Source organism: Tenrec ecaudatus, chromosome 2 (genome assembly GCF_050624435.1).
Source record: "Tenrec ecaudatus isolate mTenEca1 chromosome 2, mTenEca1.hap1, whole genome shotgun sequence".
NCBI lineage: Eukaryota > Metazoa > Chordata > Mammalia > Afrosoricida > Tenrecidae > Tenrec > Tenrec ecaudatus.
The window spans coordinates 51,767,796-51,791,080 of record NC_134531.1 but is presented as its reverse complement, the minus strand read 5'-3'; the positions used below and the strand labels follow the sequence as shown (position 1 = coordinate 51,791,080).

Genomic DNA, 23,285 nt, shown 5'->3' with positions numbered 1-23,285 from the left:
TGTTAGATCCTGATGATATAGACATATGAACAAGTAACTACAGTGCACGGTTAAGAATCCTATTAGACAGCTATCTCCTTTTAAGTTCCTGGAGAACAAAGACTCATTGCTATTGAGCTAATATTGACTCATATTGACTCTATTGGACAGAGTAGGAATGTCCCTGTGCATTTTCTGAGGCTATGAATCTTACAGGAGCAGAAAGCCTCATCTTTCTTCCCACAGTGGCTGGTGGGTTCAAACTACTGACCTTGCATTAGCAGCCCAAAGTGTATCACACTATGCCAGCAGGACTCTACATTTATTTGAGAAAAGAAAAAAACCCACTCGTATTATTGATTCCAACTCATGCTGACCCTTTGGAACCAGAGTAGAGTTTCCAAGACTAACTCGTTATGGAAGTAGAAAACCTCATCTTTCTCCCATAGAACAGCTGGTGGCTTCAAACTGCTGACCTTGCAATTAGCAGCCCAAGTCCATAACCATCATGCCGTCATGCCTCCTATAATATGTAACATGGGAAAAATTCCATAGAAAAGATCATGTGTCATCTGGTTCTTCATTGGTCAGCAGGGTCGGGAAAAAGCACCAAGTGGAAGTAGAAGCACAAACTCTAAAGGAACAAGTGTGTAAGAGAAAGTCTAGTTTGCTGTGCCTTTTGCATAGAACTGTCGAGAGAAGTAGTAAGGACAAATGAGAGGCGAGACCGAATTGTGAATGGCTCGCTGAGTCCAAGTGGGGAGCTTACTTATGCACTTTGCAATTGGGAAACTACAAAATCATTTCAGAAACTGGTGGAGTGGCGCAAGGTTTCAAGATGGTGGTGGCGCGTGGCTGACGGGCAGGCAGTGGTGAAGGCCCCTACGTAGCAAAGGAAACAGGGAATCCTCCCTGCCCCATTTCTCTCAGTACTGGGATCCCAGCAGAAGTGTCTTGTTCCTTAAGTAAACCATGCAGATTGTCATCATGCAGTGGAGATGTACATCATCCACCAAGAGTGGAAAAACTTATGAACCTCATAGACCAGGCTGGAAAGGAAGGCCAGAAGGGAGAACTGAAAAAGCACATAAACAGCTCATGATTGTACTAGCTGCAGTTTTGAAGATGAAGGCTCCCAAACAGATTACCCGGGACATGGAGACACGAGATGGAATGGAGTTTAATCCAGCGCACCAGCTACAGTTACATGACAAGGTGTTCAAAGACAAGCATACAAAGCTACGTGAAGCCTTTGAATATATTATAGGACTCTGTGAAAAAGACAATCCAGATATTTACAAAGACTCGAGGAAGCTAGAAGTAGAATATGAACAGAAGAGGGCTCAATTTAGCCAATATTCTGATGCTGTTAAGAATTCTCAACTTGTGGAAGTTGAGAGTATTCCTTTGCCAGATAAGCCCCATGCACCTGCCAACATCTTGATTCAGGACATTCCACTTCCTGGTGCTCAGTCACGCTCCATCCTTAAGAAGACTTGAGCCGATGGACCTCCAACTCAGTCCGTTTCAATACTTCCTCTTCTTGGACATGCTGTTCCATGTTTGCCCCCTGGCAGAAAATCACCTTGTTCTCCTCAAGTCTTGCAGATGTATGGCTGTAAAGTGGGCTTTGCTGTAGATCAGGGGTGTCAAACTTGTGGCCCATGGGCCATATGCGGTCCCCGGGGTAATTTTTGTGGCCCAAAATGCTCTGAAATAAAATCAAAATAGAAAAAATTGTTATGAAGAAAATAGCACTTAGGGGAGATCAAGGCAATATCGTACGCATAATTCCCTCGTTACATTTTATTTCAGAGCATCATGGGCCACAAAACATTACCTCTGGGACGGGCCACCAGTTTGACACCCCTGCTATAAATATTCCTCCTCAGGAGACAAGACATGTCATATGGTCCTGAAATTGCTTGAGGGCATAATGATGTTTCTAGCACTAGTAAAGACAATGACTATCCTGAGGACATGGACAAGATGAGCATGATGAGGGCATTGGGCATTGATGACAGCAACACCATCAGCTCTGATGGAGCAAGTGAGGAGGATGAATCTGCACTGGAATGACAGAGAGACAACAACGAAGAAAAATAGTCAGGTCTGAGTGTACTATTTGCAGATATGCCTGGAAAATCAAGGAAGAAAAAGAACATGAAGGAGCTGACTCCTCTTCAAGTTGTGTTTCAAATGGCAGGTCAGGAAATCCCTGAGGAGAGACAAGAAGCAGAGGAATTTACAGATAATTCTGAAGCCGATAAACCATCTTAAAAGCAACATAAGGAGGAATCTCTTTCTGATGGCACATCTCCCGGTTTTAACAGCAGCAGGGACTTCCACAGTCTCCTCCTCCTTCTCAGATGCAAGCACCTCCCATGCCAGGACCACCACCTCTTGGTCCACCATCCGCTCTACCTTTACGACCACCTGGACCACCACCAGGAACTCCTCCATTCCTGAGACCACTTGAAATGCCAGGACTTTGAGGGCCTTCCCCCTGACTTTTACCTCCAGGACCACCCCCGGGGTGACCTCTGGGCCCCTCTCCAGGCCCTCCTCCTCCAGGACTTCCACCAAGGATACCTCCCCTTGTACCTCTAGGTATCTCTCCACCTCGTCCTGTCATGATCCACCCACCTTTGGTGCCTCTACTTGGACCTGCCCCACAATGGATTTTCCCACCAGCTTCCTTGCCTAACCCTGGGGTTTTGAGTGCCCCACCCAACTAGATTCAGCAACCCAAGGCAGATGATACCAGTGCAGCCACCATCCAGAAGAAAGTGACCGCAACCATCAGTGCCAAACCACAGATCACCAATCACAAAGCGGAGATTACTCCATTTGAGCCCACTGTACTGAGAGTACATTGGGAGAACAAAGGGGCTACTGCCGCTCCCCAAAGGAAGTCAGAGAATGATTCTGCTGCACCTCTTGCCAAAGCAGTCCCCAAATCCGGTCCTTCCTTTCCTGTTTCAGGACACACTAAGGATGATGTATATGAAGCTTTCATGAAAGAGATGGAAGGGCTACAGTGACAGCTTTAGATGCCAGAACCAACTTCTTCTGTTCACACCAGTGGTTCATAGAGAAAGAGCTCTTAGGTGAACAATCTACTTCAGTTGTCAGGGTATTTTCTAGTTTCAGTGAAGTTGTATCCTAAAATGTATCCTTGGTCAGAGTTTATTTGCATAGAAGAAAGGATATTTCATTTAAAAAAAGATTTGGTTATTGAAGCAGTGCTGCTAGCATCCATTGTCTTTTCATCCTGCTTCTTTCCCTTCGTTTCTTTGGAAGTGTGTGATCAGGGGAGGCTTACTTTCTGGTTTGACTCTCTTCTGTGGGCCGTGGGTACTGTGAGCACAATTTCTGTGAAATCACTTTATCTCACACCATCTTGGCTCTTGTGTTTGAGTTATTTTTAATATTTTATTGTAAATATTTTACAGTATTTTGCCCATAACGAAATGGATCTCAATGTCATTTCCTATTATAAAGCAGGATTGTGGGAAGAAAATGTACAATTCTTTGATTAAAATGATTTCCCTTTCCAAAAAGTAAATTTTTTCCCCATAAATATGAGAGTAAAAATCAGATCATTTGCTCACAGTTGAGTGTTAATGCCACTTGTAGAAAGGCTAGTTTCAGGGGAGCATGAAGCTTGAATATTGGAGAAATTTTGTTGGACAGATAAGTTAGAGCCAGAAGTTTAGGCCTTGAAGACCTTAACTATTTGTCATGATACCAACCTGCTCAAAATCTTTGAGGAAAAAAGATCGTTGTTTCCAAGTGATTTGTTCACCAACAGTGTCCAGAATGATGTGGAGGAAGGAGAGATTGGAATCAGAAAGGCAAGTAGTGAAGGACTCAGTGCCTAACTTAGATTAGTGAGAGCACAGGATAGGAAAGAAGAGACAGGCGAGATAGATTGCTAAAAAAGACTGAATAAAATTTAACTGAGGAAAGATAGAATACAATAGAAAGCGTCAAAGATGGACCTAGTTGACCCAGGTAGCTCAAGAGAGTGAGTTCCTTTAGAGGAGGGTTGCGGTGGGGTGTAGGGAGTGTTCTGATTAAGAAGTATCGTGTGTGCATTTATGTCCATAAAGGTTCGTGATTGTGTGGATAGTGTGTTGATCTGTCAGGCAGCATATCCAGGAAGGTAACAGACAGCTGGAATTACAGGAAAAGTCCTAGACAGAATGCTTGTTTCAGCTGATGGTTGAAGTCTTGTCTCTAAAGAAATTGCTAGAGTAGCAGCCATATACTTTATTTTGGGGGAGATTAGGAAAGAGTTCAACCCTGTAACCGTGTGACCCTGATAGGGTTACAGGGAAACCAGGGCATATGAGAAGCTCAAGAAGTGCAGGGAGCCATATGAGATGTTTGAGGAGCACTTGGGCTTGTTAGAATGGTTTCTGGCGCTTTCATTCTATTTAATTTGAGATGTGATTGAGACCTAAGCTAGCTAGCCCGTCTTGGAGGAAGAGCTCCCTCTGCTGAAACTCCACTGGAGTATAGAGGACAGCTTTTAAAGCTGCATGTGCACACATCCTGAGCAGGAGCTGCATTCCTGTCAGGGCAATAAAATAAACCTGCTGACTCTCTAAAAGGTTACTTTCTCTTTACTCACACTAAGCATTCTAGCCTTTTCCCTAGGGTATGTTGGTTTCATCATTCCTTAGTGCCTTGTGCACAGTTGATTTCCTTCAGATGTGCTGTTTCATGGACAGCCACACCACTGCACCCTCCGTCCTCTTCTCCCCAACCACAGCACGAAGTAAACTCTGCCAACTGTGCTTCAGATTCTACAGCTCTGCTTGGGAATCTGGCAGGTTCCACCCCAAAAGAGTCCTGGAGATACTTGCAAACCCCGTAGTCTCAGGCACTCCTTGTGCATCACCACCCCCACCCGCAATCCCCACTGCAATCATCCAAGTTTCTCACTACAAAAATAAATGGGAAAAGGTGTAGAGAAGACTGGGGAGGTTGGGGGGTCAACCCTCTACATTGCTTGACAGGATGATCACAAGTGGAGGAGTAACTTCTGTGCTCATTTGGCCACCGAATAGTTTTAGACCCATGGGAAGAAGAAACCCCAGATAATATCATAACCTGGGGCTGAGCATTACACAGAGCCCTCGTCCTTGCTTGCCTGGCTTCCCTGCACAGATAATTGGACAAACCTGTGATCTGGGGTGGGGAGCCCAGAGAAAACACTGTGGCATGTCCCCCAAATTATAATGCACTGCTCTGTTGTTGACATGAGAGATTCAAGGATAGATTGTAGTGTCTAATAACCTGTGTGAATCAGTTGCCCTTGGATAACATTAGATTTGTTATTGGCAACAGTGATATTTTGGGGCAATGTTTTTTTACTGATTATATCATTGTATTTTTAAAAAATAGAATTCTTACTTAATTTTAATTTACTCTTTATACTTAAAATTTTTTCAAAATCTTAAATAATATACTCGTCTTTTAAAAAAATTTTGGCAGTGTAGTTCCTGTATGATGCAATTCAATGGTTTAAATAAAAGGAAAACACACAGTTATGACCACAATCAGTTTTAGAATATTTCCTTCATTCTTGTACCCATTATTAGCTCCCCATTGTTCTCCAGCCCCCTCTACCATAACTATTGATCTAGTTACTGTCTCTCAAAATTGGGTAACTTTTTGAATACATTTAATTTTTCATTAATTTTACTGTGTAGAATATTTGATCAGCTATACAACATTAATTAAAAAGTTAAAAAAGCAAAAAAGAAGGGAGGGAAAAATAGAAAAAGAGCTCCTGGGTGCCAGCATTCTACCCACACTGCAGATTCACAGTGGCCGGCCCCACCCCAGGCACAGACTGGTGGGCTTTCCATTAGTGGTTCCCACCCCTGGGGAGAAAAGCAATCCCTCTGCCCATGTGAGCCTTTTGACTAAGGAGGTGAGCCATGCTCACGGGGGTAGTCCGGGTTCAGGTTCCTCACTGAAGTGCAGCGACAAGGTGAGAGGAGAGGGAAGCCTTCTTCTGGTTACTCAGCCCCTTCCTATAGGCTACATGCAGGCTTCAATTAAAAGATAATTTTTTTGCATGAACCTTTTGAAACCACCCCCATATGTACTGAGTCAGTGATTTTGTTACCAAAGGGGATAAATTGGGGGGGGGGGACCTAAAATGATTTAAAGTCATAAATGATACTATGGGGGGTGTCCTTTAAAAGTTAATGGAAAATATATATCATGATAAAAACCGCACAGATTTCAAAATTGTTTTACACTAACATAAACCTACACCAGCTTGTTGTAGTACTGAACAGTCTCTAATTCGGGATAAAAAAGGATAAGGCACCCGTTTGGAAGGACCCCTAGCACAGCAGTGCAAATGCTGCTAAAATTGCCTTACTTGAAAAGGACTGGTCCCTGTAGAAATACAGCAGAAACCAGCCAACACCACAGACATCGCAATTGGATCAGGTTATACAATTCTGACTGAAAAATTAAGTTGAGTTCCCGAGCTGTAGCCACTTAGCTTAGCTACAGACAAGCTCCTGATAATCTCTCACCTGAATTATAACCTGTTAACTTCCTTAATAAAGACCACAATCATGGGTGTTTTCTGTGAGTTCTGTGTGGCCATTGCAATGAATTATGGAACTGAAGTCACAGTGCCGTGGGAGGAGCTTTTGGTGTCAGAAGGAGTAAGGTGGAAAGGGTGGAGTGGTGCCTGAATCCTGCCTTGTGGCAAAAAGCCTTGGGAAGGGGGTGGGGGCGGTGTCCGATGTGGCCCCTAGGCAGTTTTCCTCAGCTGAATTGTAACCTGTTAGCTTGCTTAATAACCATGGGCACTGTATGAATTGGAAGCTTTTAGTGGAAATTTTAAACACGTGAGCTCAGGATCCTGAGGCATTTATATAAAGCCTTGTAACAGGAGGTGAACTGACTTTACCAAGGAATTGTAAACACAAAGCATAAAGTAATGGTCACTAAGAGAAGTGGTCCAGTCAAAGCCAAACCAAAAGCCATGGCCACAGTTCAGATGCTCAAAGACCTTTGTTTGTTGACTTTCTGGAGATCCAAAGAAGATAACATTTGTTTATCAGGACAGAGTTTTCAGGGAGCTTGACTAGAAAAACACCCAGAGAGTCCTCTCCAACAGCAATGCTCAGTGCTCTGAACAAGCATGAACATTTCGTGAACTCATTGGGCATTTAACATTTCTGATTTGGTTCCTTCTGATGTTTTGTTTTGTCATCTTAATTCTCTCATGGTTACTCATTTTCCTTTGGCCAGTAATGTGAAAAAGACTGCACCGGCCTCGTCAAACTCCCAGATGCCCTAGTTCTCTAGGGATGAGCTAAGTGGCTGATAGCATTGCCATAAACAGTTTTGGATTTGATGGAGCTTGTTGAAAAATCACTTACGTTGAAAAATTTTTTTTTTACTTTTGTAGTTCAATTCCATTTTCCACAAATTTGAAGTCCCTTGTATTAGTAATATTTAAAAACCATATGCCTTTCAAATTCCATGTGTGGGTAGGGGAAATGGTACAAACACACAGTGATCTCTAATTTAAGACAGAAAAAACAAAAGGAACTGGAAGTGGAGGTGCCGGAGAAAGTATGTGCCTACATACCTGTTATGTATATATTAAACCCAGAGATGCTTTCAAAAGGGTAATTAGAACTAGTCCTTAAACTTTCCGTGTGACTTGTTCCACTGAGGATTTTTTTCTGCAAATCAGTTTCATATAAAGGGCAAGTATTCCGTATACAAAGAGTCTCATGATAATATTGCTAATTAATAGCAAAAATTGGAAACTTCCAAGCCTTAAAGGGACTGGTAAGATTATAATTATTCATACACTGATGTTTTATACACATTTTCAATATAATCGGGTTAATTTACCCAGAAAACACTGGATTACTGCCAGGCATGATTTTTGGTGCTAGGAATAGAGCAGGAAATAAATGGACAGTCTCATGCTGCATGTACTAATATTTTATTTTGAGAGCACAGGCAATAACCAAAGTAAGTAAATTTTAAGTATTCCAGAATTCTAAATTCTGAAAGTATTTTAGAACAGGGGTTGGCAAACTATGACTTGCAGATCCAATTTGCCCTGTAGCGATTTACGTTTTGTCCATGACTGTTTCTGCAGGGGTACAGCACAGTTGGCAAGGTACAACACACAGGCATCAAGCCCCCCAAACCTGAACTATTTACTGGCTGAACTTTTACAGGAAAAGTTTCCCAACCCAGTTAATATTTGCTAGATAAATTAACTTCACTATATTGAAAATGTGTACAAAACATCAGTGCTTGGGTATACAGTAGTTTGTCCAGTCCCTTTAACGTTGAGGAGTTTCCAATTTTTGCTATTTATTTGCACTGTTATTGGGAAGTGTGGTGCCCAGGTTGCCATACATGGGGTAACTAGCAAGTTTGTAAGGAATGGTCCAGAGATAGGATCAGTCTCTCTTTCTTTCTCTCCCCCCCACCCCCAGGGGAAAGCTTCTAATTTTAAAATGCCACTTTCAAAGAGGAGAGGGGGTGCTGCTTTTACAACTTTCTAATTAGTTACTCAGTCTGTTCTTGGGCCTCATGCATCTTTTCTTCCAAGTTTATCTTGACTGTGACTCTAGGCCAGCTATGTCTCAGAATTATCTTCAAGTACAGCCTTCTGTCCAGAGATTTTCACTAGAACCTGACTTCAAGGTTGAGATATTTACCAAGCCAGTTCTCACAGGGTGCGTTGTTCATTCCCTAACAAGCAGGGCAGAAGCCTGAGCTCTGTCCCTGACAATTATCATCTTTAAAATAAGGAATTCTTGTCCTTTACATGAAAAAAAATAATAATTTGTAGGATAAGTTCTTCAGTGGAATGCTAGGTCACACTGAGAGTTTAGAACGCACTATAGAGAAAAATGAAAGTGTGTAAAGGCAGGGTAAACAACACAAGGTGGCTGTTTCCAGTAGGAGACTGTTAGGTATAATGCTACTGTGAGCATTTGGATAAGCTCTTTATGTGGACGTGTATTTTTATTTCTGTCGGCACCTCCTTATGAGTGGGAATGCTGAATTAACTTGTCAGGGCACTATGAAGTTGTTTTCCAGAGAGGCGGTGTCATTTAGTTTGCACATTTTATTATGGGTGAGGTTAAGTGTATTTCATATATTTGAATTATTTTAATTGCTAATTCAAATTTTTTTGTTCACAACTTTACTGTTACTGTTTTTAGTGACTTGTAGGTAGTCTTCAGATATTAGGGAATAGCTTTGGCCATGCTGTGAACTAGGAAATGTTTCCCATTGTATCTAGCATGTTTTGAGACTTTTATGATTGTTTTACAGAGCCCTGGTAGCACAGTGGTTAAAGTTTAGCTGCTAGCAAAAAGAGGGTTCTTAGCTCTGCAGGAGAAGCCCTGGCAGTCTTCTTCCTGAAAGACTGACAGCCTTGGAAACCCAATGGGCTTCTTCTATTCTGTCTTAGAGAATTACTAAATCTGAATTGCCTCAAGGGCAGTGAAGTCTTTCTTTTAAGATACTTTGTTTTTAGGAGAAAGTTTTATTCAGTGAATTAGGGTCCCATTTAACAATTTTATACAAATTATTCCCTTACATTGGTTACCGTTTTCACAATGTAGCATCATTTTCATTTCCATTCTATTTGTTCTGTTCTATTGATCTAGCTTCCCTTCCCACTACTTTCTCATCTTTGCTTTATAGGTAAATATTGTTGTTCAGACTCATAGTTGATTAAGAAACACATAGTTCTTGGGTGATATTATTTGCTTTATAGTACAATCTATTGTTTGGTTGAAAAGTGTCATCTATCTGCCTTTTTTGCTTGTGTGGTTTCAGCCTAGAAGTCAGCACATAGTTACGGTAGTCTTGATGCTCATTGATGTCACCTTTGCGTGCTGATAATTTTATTTTTCACCAGCTTCTCTCAGAATTATTTTTTTGGGGGGTGAAAAGTTTGATTTTGGTATGTCTTGGTAACTTACTTTTGAGGCCTATCATGTTTGGGGTTCATTGAGCTTATAGTGAGTGAAGCAGTCTTGTCTTTTATGATATTAGGGACATTTTCTATAAATCTTTAAAAATTCTCTTTTCGAGTTCTAATTGCATATAAATTCTTCCTCTTGATAGGAAGGTGTTCCACATAACTCTTAGATTTTTTTGTTTTTCCTCATTCTCGTACCTAATTGTTACTTAAACAGATTAGTAGCAAGGGATTGGCCCTCTGTGTTGCTGATTCTTTCTCCCCTTGATTCAGTTATTCTTCTGCGTCTTCCAATGAGTTATCTATTCTTTATGTTTCTTAATTAATCTCTTGGATTTTTAGTTCTTTTTGTTTAATTTCTAATCGTCTGGCCATTTTGTTCTTGTTTTTTGGACGTCTTTTACTTCTATGTATGTGTTTCCTCTGATTTTTTTTGAGGATCCTGTATATAAGTCTTTTGAATTCTTTATCAAGTTGTCCTATTGCCATGTCTTCCTCAAGAAAGTGTTCTGCCCCTTGATCTTAATTAGAGCCTTCTTTCCTATGTCTTCATACTATTAGAATCGTCTGCTGTCATAGTGGCATTAGGATGAGTGGAGGTGGGAGAGTAGGATCTTATCTGATACTAGGGTCCTATCATGGCCCTCTGGGACGTTGCGGTCCTTCTGGGTTGCTGGTACCAGGGAGTGTGTCCCAAATTAATTGGGTAGGCCTTTCTTTGTACATAAATTGGGATATCAGTAGATGTTAAGAGATTAAGGAGTGTAAATGTACGTGCAGTCAGACTGCTGGAACTCTGGGCTTGGGCATATGTGACATAGAAGTTGGATGAACATTAGTTAGAGACAGACACTAGAAACTGCTATTCATCCTTGAGTAAAAGTACAGATGGCACCTATTGATATGTGAGGGATGGTATAATGTGATATGGCTAGCAAGCCAGTTACCAGGCATGGGTGCAGGGTGTGTTCACATCTCTCCAGATATGGATGTCATGGCTGTGATTTGCTGGTTGCCAGGTGATTGGGGGTGAAGAGAGTGCTCAGGCTCTGGTGTCTGGATGTGTGGCGTAGGTGCTTAGACAGATTTAGGGGTGAGGGAAGGAGCTTTTACTATCTTTTGCCAGACAGGCATCACGAGAGTACATGGAGTACAGGCCATTAGTAGGGGAAGGAGTTGAGCAGCAGGGTGGACTGGCTGTCAGATGTACTTCCAGTGTCCAATTTGCGAAGCAGCAATGTGTCAAGGACAAGAGCATTCTTACTGCCAGTTGTCAAGCCAGCAGCATGGGAATGCACACCACTTCTCAGGGTAGCAGACTGATGATAGCCAGCACCACACACTTGTGCAACGTGGCAAGGGGTAGTGGAGTGCACAGGGGACAATCTACAGTTGGTGTGTGTCTCTGATTCTCGGGTTAGTGGAGTGAGCAGGTGTATTGTTGGCCAGCTAGTGGCATGTGATACATGTTTCAGACCACTGGGTGAGGAAGGGGTCCAGGGGCTCTACCAGTCACCAGCTGGGTGGTGGGGGACGGGTGACAGGAATGTACTCCTGTGGTTGCTGGTTACCAGCTTGAACCCCAAGGTACTCCTGAATGCTAGTGATCAGAGCTCTGCCGGGACCCTACGTGAGGGATGGGGACTATTCATCTCTCTCTGAGTGCCCCCAACCCAGACCATCAGGGACTACTGTTGACCAGGAGCCCTGTCTCCCTGCTCCCTCCCTACTTATCTGGAGCTCTCCCCCACTTGGCTGTACCTTCTCTCCCAATAGTGGGTTCCTGTTCTGCTCTTCTTAGTTCACTCTGCATTTGGTCACATTGTATCTGTCTCTTACAGAGGTCGGGGTGGGAGTTTCCTCTGCCCCTTACTCAAGAATACTGCTTGCTTTGTCTCAAAATGCCAATTTGTGACAGACCAACTGGGAGGCATCTACAATCTGTATGTCTCCTTGCTCATTCAATTTCTTCTTCCATTCAGTGTTCAGCCTAATTCTTTATCCTTTCGCTTGGTGCTCAGGGTTCCAAGACTGCTGTTTGCATTTATTCCACTTGGTTTCCATAAGGGAAGGGCATGGTGTGCCTCTCTAAGTTGCCCTCTTTCTCCCTCTGGCTTTTATTTTTGTTCTTAGTGGTCCTTGCTGCCATGCCGAAAATGTCTCTCTGGGGTTGTTTTCAATCTCAGCATTTACACGGTATATTCAAGGTTTCGCTTGATCAGGATTGAATTGGAAATTGAAACCTGGTTTCTCTTCTGTGTCAACTCTGATTTTTTTTTGCACTTATCACCTCTATAATGAGAATATTGAGATTTTGTCTGTGTTCTAAATAAGTAGGTCCTTCCTATTGCTCTGGTTTATCAAAGTAGAAAATGTAATTTTGTTTCTCCAGGTACTAGAATCTCTGGAAACCATACTTCTTTTGTGACCCTTAGATTCCTGAGTAAAATGAGAGGTCAGAATTGGCAAATATGCTTCATTTCATGTGTTTATTTAGTTGATTACCAAAAATTCCTTGGAGCACATGATTGAGGATTCATCCGCATGGGAAAGGATACAGTAAATACTTGACATTTTTGTCGTGCAGAAAGAGAAAGAAAGCATTTTTTAACTCATTTTCTATCACTGGCTTGACCTAGTGTCTATTAATTTATTCATTTCTAATATACCTGAAATGCCACTGTGCCAAAACTGTTTAGTTCTCTTAGCACGAAGATAACCCACCAGTACACTGACCATTTATAAAGTGTTATTCCTTATCCAAGCAGTCCCCGTGCACTGAAATTTAATCCTATGCTATTTAAGGATGCATAAGTATATAACAGAATCCTAAGGTATGTGAGAAATTCAAACAGTGATTAAACTGGGTCTGCAGGAGAAGAGTGGGACAGTATTTGTTTTTTTATTTTCTTCCTAATAGTTATTATATGGATGTTTGTTATATTTTTTTAATCTCATGTCTGTAAAACTGCCATAAATAAAAATCTTTGGGCCAGTGCTTCTCATCTAAGCTGCACATTAGCATCACCGGAGGAGCTTTTGAAACTCCACATGCCAGGACCCCTCACCCCCAGAGATTTTGGTTGGTTAGGTGAAGCCCAAGCATAGCTGTAATGTTTTAAATTACACATGAATGACACCATGGAAGTACAGTCAACAAAATCCAGAATGAAAGAAAATCAAGTCACTCAAAAGCAACATGTGATAAGTTAATATGGGTGTGGTATAAACAAATTGTTTAAAACAAATTTCCGAATCAGAGAAAGCTGAATAAATAATGCTGATTTGGTATTTGATATCAGGGAGTTACAAAGAGACTTCAAAATTTGTGCAGGGAAATGGAATTTTAAAATAATTGAATTTTCTCACAAACATTTGGAAGCCCCTCATATTTAATGATCTGTTCCCATAATAATTACAGTCTGTAAAATTCTATGGAGCCGTTCTTTTAAAAAAAATCATTTTATTGGTAGCTCTTTCAGATACGATAACAATCCATAATTCAGTTAGATCAAGCATAATTTTATACTTGCGATCACCATCAGTTTCAAATATTTTCTTTCTTCTTGAATTCTTTGATATCAGCTCTCCTTTATCACCTCCCTCTCCTACCGCAACACCTGCCCCCCACCCCCAGAAACCTTTAGTATTTTTTCCCCAATTTAAGTGGGTAATAAGGGTGATCAAATGATAGGGTTTTTAATTTTAACCTAACTGTATCTGCAACAATCCACTTTCCAATGTATTTTGCATGTTAGCTATTCGCATCCCTGCTCCAAGCTATGGTGATTCGGTTGCGTCATAGTTGGACATTGAATAAGGACGACCGAAGAAGAATCGATGCATTTGAATTATGGTGCTGACAATGAATATTGAAAACATCATGTACTGCCAAAAGAAGAAACAAACCTGTTTTGAAAGAAGTACAGCCAGAATCCACGTTAGAGGCAAGGATAGGGACACTTGATCTCAAGTACTTTGGACATGTTGGTCAAGAGAGACCAGTTGCTGGAGAAGCACATCAAGCTTAGTAAAGTGTAGGAGCAGTAAATCAGAGGAAGGCCCTTGACAAAGTGAACTGATTAGCAGTAGTTGCAACAATGAGCTCCTGCCTAAGAACAATTGCAAGGATGGCGCAGGACCAGGCAGTGCTACCCTCCGTTGTACATAGGGTCACCGTGTGTCAGAACCAACTGACGACATCTAGCAACAACATTATTTCCAAGGGTAGAAAGTAGACATCAGGTGCCCAGAGACATAAAGTATACCACTCATAGTATTGTGTATTGTCTTAAGAGTGAGTTACATTTTAAAATAATATTTTCCGATTAACAGCTAAGTCGGTGTTGGTAATTGAGTACCAAGTTGTAATACACAGTTTTATCTGATTTTAAGAAATCATAGTATTTTTTTCAAGTTTTCTTACTATTCTGGTATTCTTTTAATTAACCTAAGAGTATAAATTTTGTTTCCTAGCAGTATTTTACATAACCATAACTTTAGTGGAGCTAAGGAAAAACACTGAGAAGACCTATTTTTTGCATCCTCATGGGAATTTTACCTATCTTAAAAAGCAACTATCTCTAAAGACTTGTGTTAACTTATCCTTGCATATAAAAGAGAAGAAATATTAATATTACATTTATCTTTTACAGAAATAGCTATTCAAGATGCTATCTTTGTGGACTAGGATTATACAAGCCTCATTTATTTTCCTCACCGCTGAATCGTTAGGTAAGATCCATGGTATCAAATGATATGGATAGGCATATCAAATTCTACATCTCTCCCCAGGTTGTTGGTAAAAATGTCGTAAAAAGCAGGAATTATCTATTACTGTATCAAAAATTAGCTCAGAACATTCTGGCTTCTTAAAGCAACATTTATATCCTGTCTCATGGTTGTGTGCATCAGGAATATAGACAGACATAGTCAGACTAGATGATCTTTATTTTATGGTTATTTGGCCCCTTGGCTATAGAATTTAGACCAGCAGTTCTCAACTGTGGTTCACAACTTCCTTGGGGTCAAACATCCCTTTCACAGGGGTCACCCAATTCATAACAGTAGCAAAATTACAGTTGTGAAGTAGCAACAAAAATAATTTTATGGTTGGGGTTCACCACAACATGAAGAGCTGTCTGAAAGGGCCCTGAAGAAAGTTGAGAATCATTGATTTAGACTTTGGCCTGCAGTCATCTGAAGTGTCACGTATGCATTCCCTGTTGATGCTGGAAGTAGGCTGAGGGTTTTGCTGCAACTGGGCCAGACACTCACATGTAGCCTTGGCTTCCATACAACATGTTCTTCAGTTCCAAGGGAAATATCTCTAGAGAAACAGATCTAGCCTAGTTGGAACCTGCATCTTAGTGACCTGGCTTTGGAAGTCATATAGTGTACTCCATTGGCTGGAGCATTCACACATACCCACAGATGTAAGGGGACAAAATAGAGCCCCAACCTTAGAGTGGAAGGAGTAGCATCCACATTTTACTAAGAACACATGGAGTAGAATGAATGTGAAGGGTGAGGGAGCTTCAGAAAGTTTACACAAAAATTCCATTATCTTTCAATATTGTTTCTACAAACTGAGGGCTGTCTCAGTTATCCACCTGAGATATGCTAACAGAGACATGGGCTGTTAGGGCTACATGTAGGGCTTTAGATCGTATCAACACAGCCAATTTGGTTCTTTTTTTTTTAAAGTAGGGATTTTCATCCCATTTATTATTTATTGTTACAAACTAAAATATTTACTATATTTTAATTTTCCCCATCCATTGTTGTCCAATATTGTGTGTACTATCTCTCTCTCTGCCCTCCCAGTTTCACTTCTCAACAAGAGTCGGGAGAGGTTAGTTTTGATCCTCGGTGTGAATCGTGGGGCAGGATAGATGATGGGGCAAGTGTGAAACACACAGTTTGTATTTTTTAAGCCTGAATAGATTTTTCTCAAGTCACAGTTATGTTTTATAGTTTATGTATTTCTTTACAAATGTTGTCATTCAATGTTATCAGCATTTAATTCCATTTATGTATTTTCTTCTTTTTCTATGCCTGTCTAATAGCCAGACTTTGCAATCTTTTCAATATTTTTTATTGTTCCTTTGCAGATGCACTTCTAGATCCATGTGGTTATATCAACCCTGAATCTTCAGTCATACAACTTGGGTCGAATTTCACTGCAGTTTGTATACTAAAGGAAACGTGTATGGATAAGTTTGCCGTAAACGCTGATAACATCTTCTGGAAAACAAACCATGCTGCTGTTCCTAAAGAACAATATAAAACCATAAACAAAACAGCATCTAGTGTAACCCTTACAAATGTATCTTTCTTAAGTACTCAACTTACTTGCAACATTTATATACTGGAACAGATTGAGCAAAATATTTATGGAATCACCATAAATGCAGGCTGTGAGTTGTGTTTTGTTTGTATGTAGGGGGGAAGGCAGGGTGGGCAATTGTGGCGTGGGAGATGGGAGATGATGTTTTTCTAATTTTGTCATTACTCCCCAAATGCTGTCCCGTCTATTTCAATACATATCAGCTCTGTAGGACAAAGTAGCACTGTTTCATGGGGTATCCAAAGTTGTAAACCTTTTACTAGAACAGGCAGCGTCATCTTTCTCCTGAGAAGCAGCTGATAGGTTTGAACTGCTAACGTTGCAATTACCAGCCCAGCACTTAACCCATTATGTCACCAGGACCCCTTCCCATGACTAGTTAACTACACTTTCAGTGTGTTGCCTTTATGAAATATAATAATTGGTGACCTCGGTGACTTGGACACACCCAGAAAAAAAAGAAAGGAAGTACATTTGCCTTCTCAATATACGAAAGCCTAGACAGTAACATGAAGCTTTACAGCTGTCCTTGAAAGTCAAGCACTGTCCCTTTCTAGAAAAACATTATAAGGCCCCCAAGAAGGTATCTGTGGATATATTTATTAATAACTTTCAGCATTCCTTTAATGATTACAACATTGCCCAGCTACCTGAAGATGATTACATACTAGAGAAAACCCCTCTTGTAGGTCAGTGCAAATATAATCAACTTTCTATGTTCCAAAAGTGGATTATAAAATTTGTGAATCAACCAAACTGTACCATTTTGACATATGTGTATTTTTTGGCACAGAGTTTGGGAAATTATATGAAGGTGAGAAACAAATCAGTCAATTTTGCTTCTACTAATTTCCTATATAAATCCAGTATATACTCGATTATAAGCTGAGTTTTTCAGCACATTTTTAATGCAGTTTTTGTAGTAAAATTAGGTGCCTTGACTGATATTCAGGTCGGCTTATACTCAAGTACATATGGTACTTCCAAAAAGCAAAAGCATCAATAAATAAGCATTATGGTCAGACCCATTGGTAATAGTATGTAGTTGGAAATGGTTAATGTTTTTCTAGAAAATTAATTTGAAACAAACTAGTAAATGAGAAGTGTGATAAAAAATATTATTTAAATAGAAAATAAATTAACTTCTTAGTAACCAGTATTTTCTTATGTCCATATTCTTTGCTTGGGTTTGTGTTTTCTTTGGGGGGGGGGTGTTTTCTATCTAATTGTAAATACCTTATGTGGCATATAGAATTTTTTTGAATTTCCTAATGCAAATTACTCTTTTAGTGCCTCCAGAGAAACCTGAAAATTTGAACTGTATTGTGAATGAGGGAAAGAATATGATGTGTCAGTGGGATCCTGGAAAGAAAACATATCTGGAAACAACCTATACTTTAAAATCTGAGTGGTAGGTCATTTTAAATTTTGGATGTTCTGTAAATATTGCTGAGGTTTTTATTCTATAAAGCCTTATTAAATGCAAATTTCTGAATTTGTTCTTAGTTTTGCCATACTCTAAACGTAAATAAAAGTGGAAAGCCCTGTGTATCTATTATTAGCCCACAGGGTATTTAGAAGAGCCCAGTCTTTTCATTTCATTCACGTGCATTATAAGAGTGGGTGTTGTTAAGAGCTTGTCAAGTTGATTTTTCACTCATGTGACAAAGAACTGTTCCCATTGGACTCTAGTTTTTGGAAGGCACCTATGCTACGCACTGTAGCAGCACACTGGCTATAATCTTTGTGGAGACAAGTCATCAAGTCTTTCTCCCAAGGAACCCACCGGTGGGTTTGAACACCAGCCTCTGCTTAGTAGCTGAGCGCTTACCCATTGTATTGCCACACCTACTCAGACATCTCAGTATCTAAACGGGAAGGACTCTGGAAAACTGCAACAGTACGACTCAATATAATTCAAAATACCTTAACATCATCAGGTATTCTCAAAGTATTTAAATTTCCCCAGTTCTCTCATGCTTTTCAAAACATTTGTTTGAATCAAGATCCTAATAAGTTGCATACATTGAAAATTTATATGTCTCTCATAATTTATAGGTTCTCCCTGTCCCTCATTTTTCCTTGTAATTTAACTGTTACACTGTTTAACATTCTTCTCCATATTTCTTAAAAATTGTTATTAGATTTAAAGACTTGATCATATTCAGTGTACATCCTTCAGGGGACACATAATATCTGACGTTAAGATTGAGGTTCAACATTCAAAATTTATAGTAAACAATGTACTAGATTAGCAGTAGATTCAACAATTAAGACATTATTACAATTGTAATTGTTCTATCACTTATAAATTTGCCTATGATCCTTCTCACTATCAATCATCAAGATTAAAATGAATTGCTAGCATTACTAAGCCCTGAAAATCTTCACCTACTGTGTGGCACTGGTTCCAAACATGCCCCATCCTCACCCCAGACTTGCTGACTCATAGCCACCCTTCTCTGGGTTTCAAGACTGTAACTGTTCACTGGAGGAGGAAGCCCAGCATTTTCTAACCGGCAGCACAACGTGTAAAATTTAGAAAACGTTTTAGGTAAAATCTACATATACTGAAATACACACATCATAAATATATCACTCAGTGAATTGTGACAAATGTGTGTACCTCTGACTCCTCCCAACATAGAGAACATTACCAACATTCCCAGAGAGTTCCCGCAGGCCTTAGCCCAGCATGCCTTATCACCATTGCAGCTCCCATGAGGGAACTATTTTTCTTCACCATAAATTATTTTTGCATGTTCCAAAATGTCATACAAATGAAATCATACATCATATTCTCTTTTGTGATTTTTATGATCGAGCAGAATGTTTATGAAATATAATCATGTTTTGTACCTAAAAATTCAAGCAACTACCAGTGATCATCATTTGCTTATAAGTACCCAAATGATGGTATTTTATTTTTCTATTTTTCACCTGAAATACTTAAGGAAAACTGCCCCAGTCACCTGTTGATTATCCTAAGGTCCCCTTCATGTTGTTGCTAGGTGCTTTGGGATCGTTTCTAACTCCCAAACCAGCCCATTTCTGCTTTCCGTTTAATTTTTGTAATGTTGAATTTTCTTAGGTTCATACTTGGTACATTTCAGATTATTAGTGGATATATTTGCAGCTATTCCATCTCATTTTGATTCATGCCCCATCCGCAAATGAAGATCCAGAGCTTTAAGGTTAGCTCTACTTTGAGGAGGCAATTCTTCCCTAGTAGTATTTTGAATGCCCTCCGATCTGAGGGACTCATCTTTTGGAACTGTATCAGACAGTGTTCTCTTGTGATTCATATGCTTTTCTTTGGCTAATCCCTTAACAGTGGGCAGATTCTTCTTTCTTCCTAGTATACTCTAGTACTCTGGACACTCCACTGAAATGTGTCCACTGTGGGTGACTCTGCTCTTACTTGTAATTCCAGTGGCATAGCTTCTGGCACCACAGCAACACATCAGCCTTCACAGTACAGCAAAGTGACAGGAGTGGGGGTTAGGAGTCACACACGTTTCTGTGGAACACAATTCACTCTCTAACAAATTGATTGACTAAGTGTGTGAAGGAGGGAATAGCTGTTAATTACTGCTGTGTAACAAGTTACCACAAATTCCTGGCTTAAAACAACATAGATTTATTACCTTATAGAGAGCGACGCCAAAATTTGCTGACAGAAAGGTATGGGGGCATTTATGTCTTGTGTTTACCAGCTTTTAGGGGTTAGCTGCATTCTTGGACCCATGGCCCTTTCCTCATCTGTCAGGGGCATTACTCCAGCCTCTGCTGTCATCATCACACACCCTCTCTGACTTCCATTTTCTTGTCTTTCACTTATAAAGGGCCAGTGGTTACATTCAACGCAGTAACTCAACTCACTGAGACTAACTTTTTAAAAAAATCAATTTATAGAGGGCTCAAACAACTCTTATCACAATCCATACATACATCAATTGTGTCAAGGACATTTGTACATTTGTTTCCCTCGTCCTCAAAATATTTGCTCTCCACTTAAGCCCTTGCTATCAGCTCCTCATTTCCCCCTCCCTCCCTACATCCCCCTCCCTCATGAACCCTTGATAATTTATAAATGATTATTTTGCTATGTGTAGATCCTTATAAACGGGTTCCCCCTTTCTACCCCACCTTCCCTCCACCCTCTGGTATTGTCACTCTCACCACTGGTCTTGAAGGGATCATCTGTCCTGTATTCCCTGTGCTTCCGTTTCCTATCTGTACCAGTGTACGTCCTCTGGTCTAGCTGGATTTGTAAGGTAGAATTGGGATCATGATAGTGGAGGGAGGAAGCATTTGGGAACTAGAGGAAAGTTGTATGTTTCCTTGTTGCTAAACTGCACACTGACTGGCTGGTCTCCTGTGACCCTTCTGTAAGGGGGTGTCCTGTACCTTACACATGAGTTTTGGGTCTTCAGAGACTAACTTTTTAAGCAGAGTAGAAACCATGTCTTTCTCCCAGGGAGTGACTGGTGGTTTTGAGCTTCTCACCTTGTATTTAGCTGCCCAGTGTATAATCCATTTGCCCTGGGACTCTTAGTTATTACATCGAGACAGTCTACAGAATCCAGAATAGTTTCCCTGTATCAAGATAACTTACTCTATAAAGTTTGCTGTGCCAATCTGGATCACATCAGATCCTTTTCAAGTAATCTATTTTTAATGACTAACTCCTCTAATTTTGTATTTAGGGCAACAGAGATATTTCCTGATTGCAAACCAAAGCGTGACACCCCCAACTTATGTACTGTTAGTTATACTCCTGTGTATTTTGTCAACATTGAAGTCTGGGTGGAAGCAGAGAATGCCCTTGGGAAGGTTATATCAGATCATCTCAATTTTGATCCCGTAAATAAAGGTAATTATGAATCCGAATTTTGAAATGTATTAGATCGTAATATAGCTTTCACCAATTAAGACATTATTACAAATGTTCTATCACTTGTCATTTAAAATTATGTTCAGGTTTCAACTTCTTTTTTGTTTGCACTAAAACTTGTACTAATGTGGCTTGGTGCATTAAGGAGGATAAGACATCAGTTTGAAAAGAACCCTATCAGAACAACATGAATTCTGCTAAAATTGATGCATGGATGAACATCAAACTTATGGTGACTCTTGGTTGGAAGACTTGTAAATCATTATGAAAAAAATTGTGTGCAGTGCCCAAAAGAAATCAGCAATTTACAAATGAATTCCTCATTTTAAGCAGAGACCAAGATCATGCTGAAGATGAAGCCCACGAAGGTAGAAACAAAAGGCAACACGTGTACATCTCAGTTGCTTCACCTTACACACTTTTCACTGGAAAATTAAAGTTAAGCAATCTTTCTGCTTGATAAGTGCCAAACTAAACTGTTGGCCCCTGACAGCTGCAGACAAGAGCAGAGCTTTCCATGGGAGTTGTAAATAAGTGGTATCAAGATCCTAAAGAATTTACTCGAAGAATTATAACGAGATGAAATACAGTTTTACTAGTATGGTCACGATGATAATACACAGTCAAACAATGGCTGCTAAGAGTTGGGAGACGTGGCAACAGTTTGGGGGATGGTGGAGCATTTCGCTTGTTGACTTTCTGGAGAGACAAAGATTGGTAAAATCTGCTTTTACAACAGTCCTTTAAGGACGTTGAAGAGCCCAGGTGGTGTAGTGGTTACACGTTGGCCTGAGATCCTCAAGGTCAGCAGTTCAAAACCACCGTCTTCTCCAAGGGAGAAAGATGGTGTTTTCTGCTATAAACAGTTAAAGTCTTGGAAACACAGGGGCAGTTCTACCCTGTCCTAAAGGGTCACTATGAGTCTGCACTGACTCAATGGCAGTGAGTTTTGAGAAAGTTGTCAAAGCTTAGGTAGAAAATCCCCAGGAGAGCTTCGCCAGAGAGTCATTCACAACAGTGCTTTTGCTCATTCCTCTCAACCAAACAGGGATAATTTTGCAAGTTTCAATAGGGACTCATTAAAGTCTTGATTGGACTCTCCTGGCTTTGGGTAAAATCTGACCTCCTATGGCTACTCAAAAGGGGAAAGAGGATCCATCTTCACTCTAGCTCAAGGCCAGTTGTCATGAGACAGATGGCAGACACGCTTCCACCCTCCATCCTGTATTCTGACAACAACCATTCCTCCCTTAACACTCTACTTTTTGACTGGGTTCAAAAATTAATTGTGAGGACTTCACAGAACTCAGACAACACTCAGGATTGAGGGGGGTTATTTGGAAAGTTTACAGGTTACCACAAACCAGGATCACAAAGCATTGAGGACATAGTCATTGTCCACAATAGCACCTCCTCAGCTCAGCAGCCAAGTCTCTCTTCATTCCTCAGCCTCTCAACCATGTGGTCCCTTGGAGCCCACGGCCAGGAAGCCATCGACTGCTCTGCCTCACATACTTGGAGAGTCTCAGTGCTGCCCCTGTGCTCTGTCTCATGCTTTTTGCCTCAGCCCCTGGTTCTAGTGTGACATGGCCTCTACTGCCTCTAACACTTATAATAGTGTGGAATAAACACTGTTCCATGCTAATAAATTATTCTACTGATACAGCTATTTGTACTAATAAGCATTATTTTCAGAATAATAAATTGATCTAGTAAAATGAATGAGTATTGTGAAATACAGGAAACTATGGAGTATAATTTGAGTTTGTACAACGTTTTAAAAGTGCAACATGGTAAACATTAGGGTTTCTTTTTCAGTGAAGCCCAACCCACCAAGTAAGTTATCAGTCAGAAACGCAGAACTGCCTAGCATCTTAAATTTATCATGGACCAATTCAAATTTGGAGCGCTTCTTAAGACTCAAATACAACATTCAATATCGGGCCAAGGATGCCCCAACATGGAGCCAGGTAAATGGAAAGTTATTGTTTATTTCAGTATCTAACTGAGAAAGTCTCATTTTCTGAGTGGCTTAAGTTTTTGGTTACATG

The 23,285-nt window shown here is 40.4% G+C and overlaps 1 protein-coding gene and 1 pseudogene across 1 annotated transcript in view; both read left to right on the top strand.

The window, feature by feature from the left end:
* IL6ST (interleukin 6 cytokine family signal transducer) overlaps positions 1–23,285 on the top strand; it is a 42,896-nt gene that overhangs the window by 3,825 nt on the left and 15,786 nt on the right. Inside the window, exons 2-6 of the mRNA XM_075541047.1 lie at positions 14,644–14,722; positions 16,102–16,407; positions 17,628–17,748; positions 21,047–21,213; positions 23,053–23,204. Of these exons, the coding sequence (XP_075397162.1) occupies positions 14,659–14,722; positions 16,102–16,407; positions 17,628–17,748; positions 21,047–21,213; positions 23,053–23,204 (810 nt within the window). The 5' untranslated portion in view covers positions 14,644–14,658. The remainder of the gene's footprint in view (positions 1–14,643; positions 14,723–16,101; positions 16,408–17,627; positions 17,749–21,046; positions 21,214–23,052; positions 23,205–23,285) is intronic.
* Positions 952–3,023, top strand: LOC142439980 (WW domain-binding protein 11 pseudogene; annotated as a pseudogene).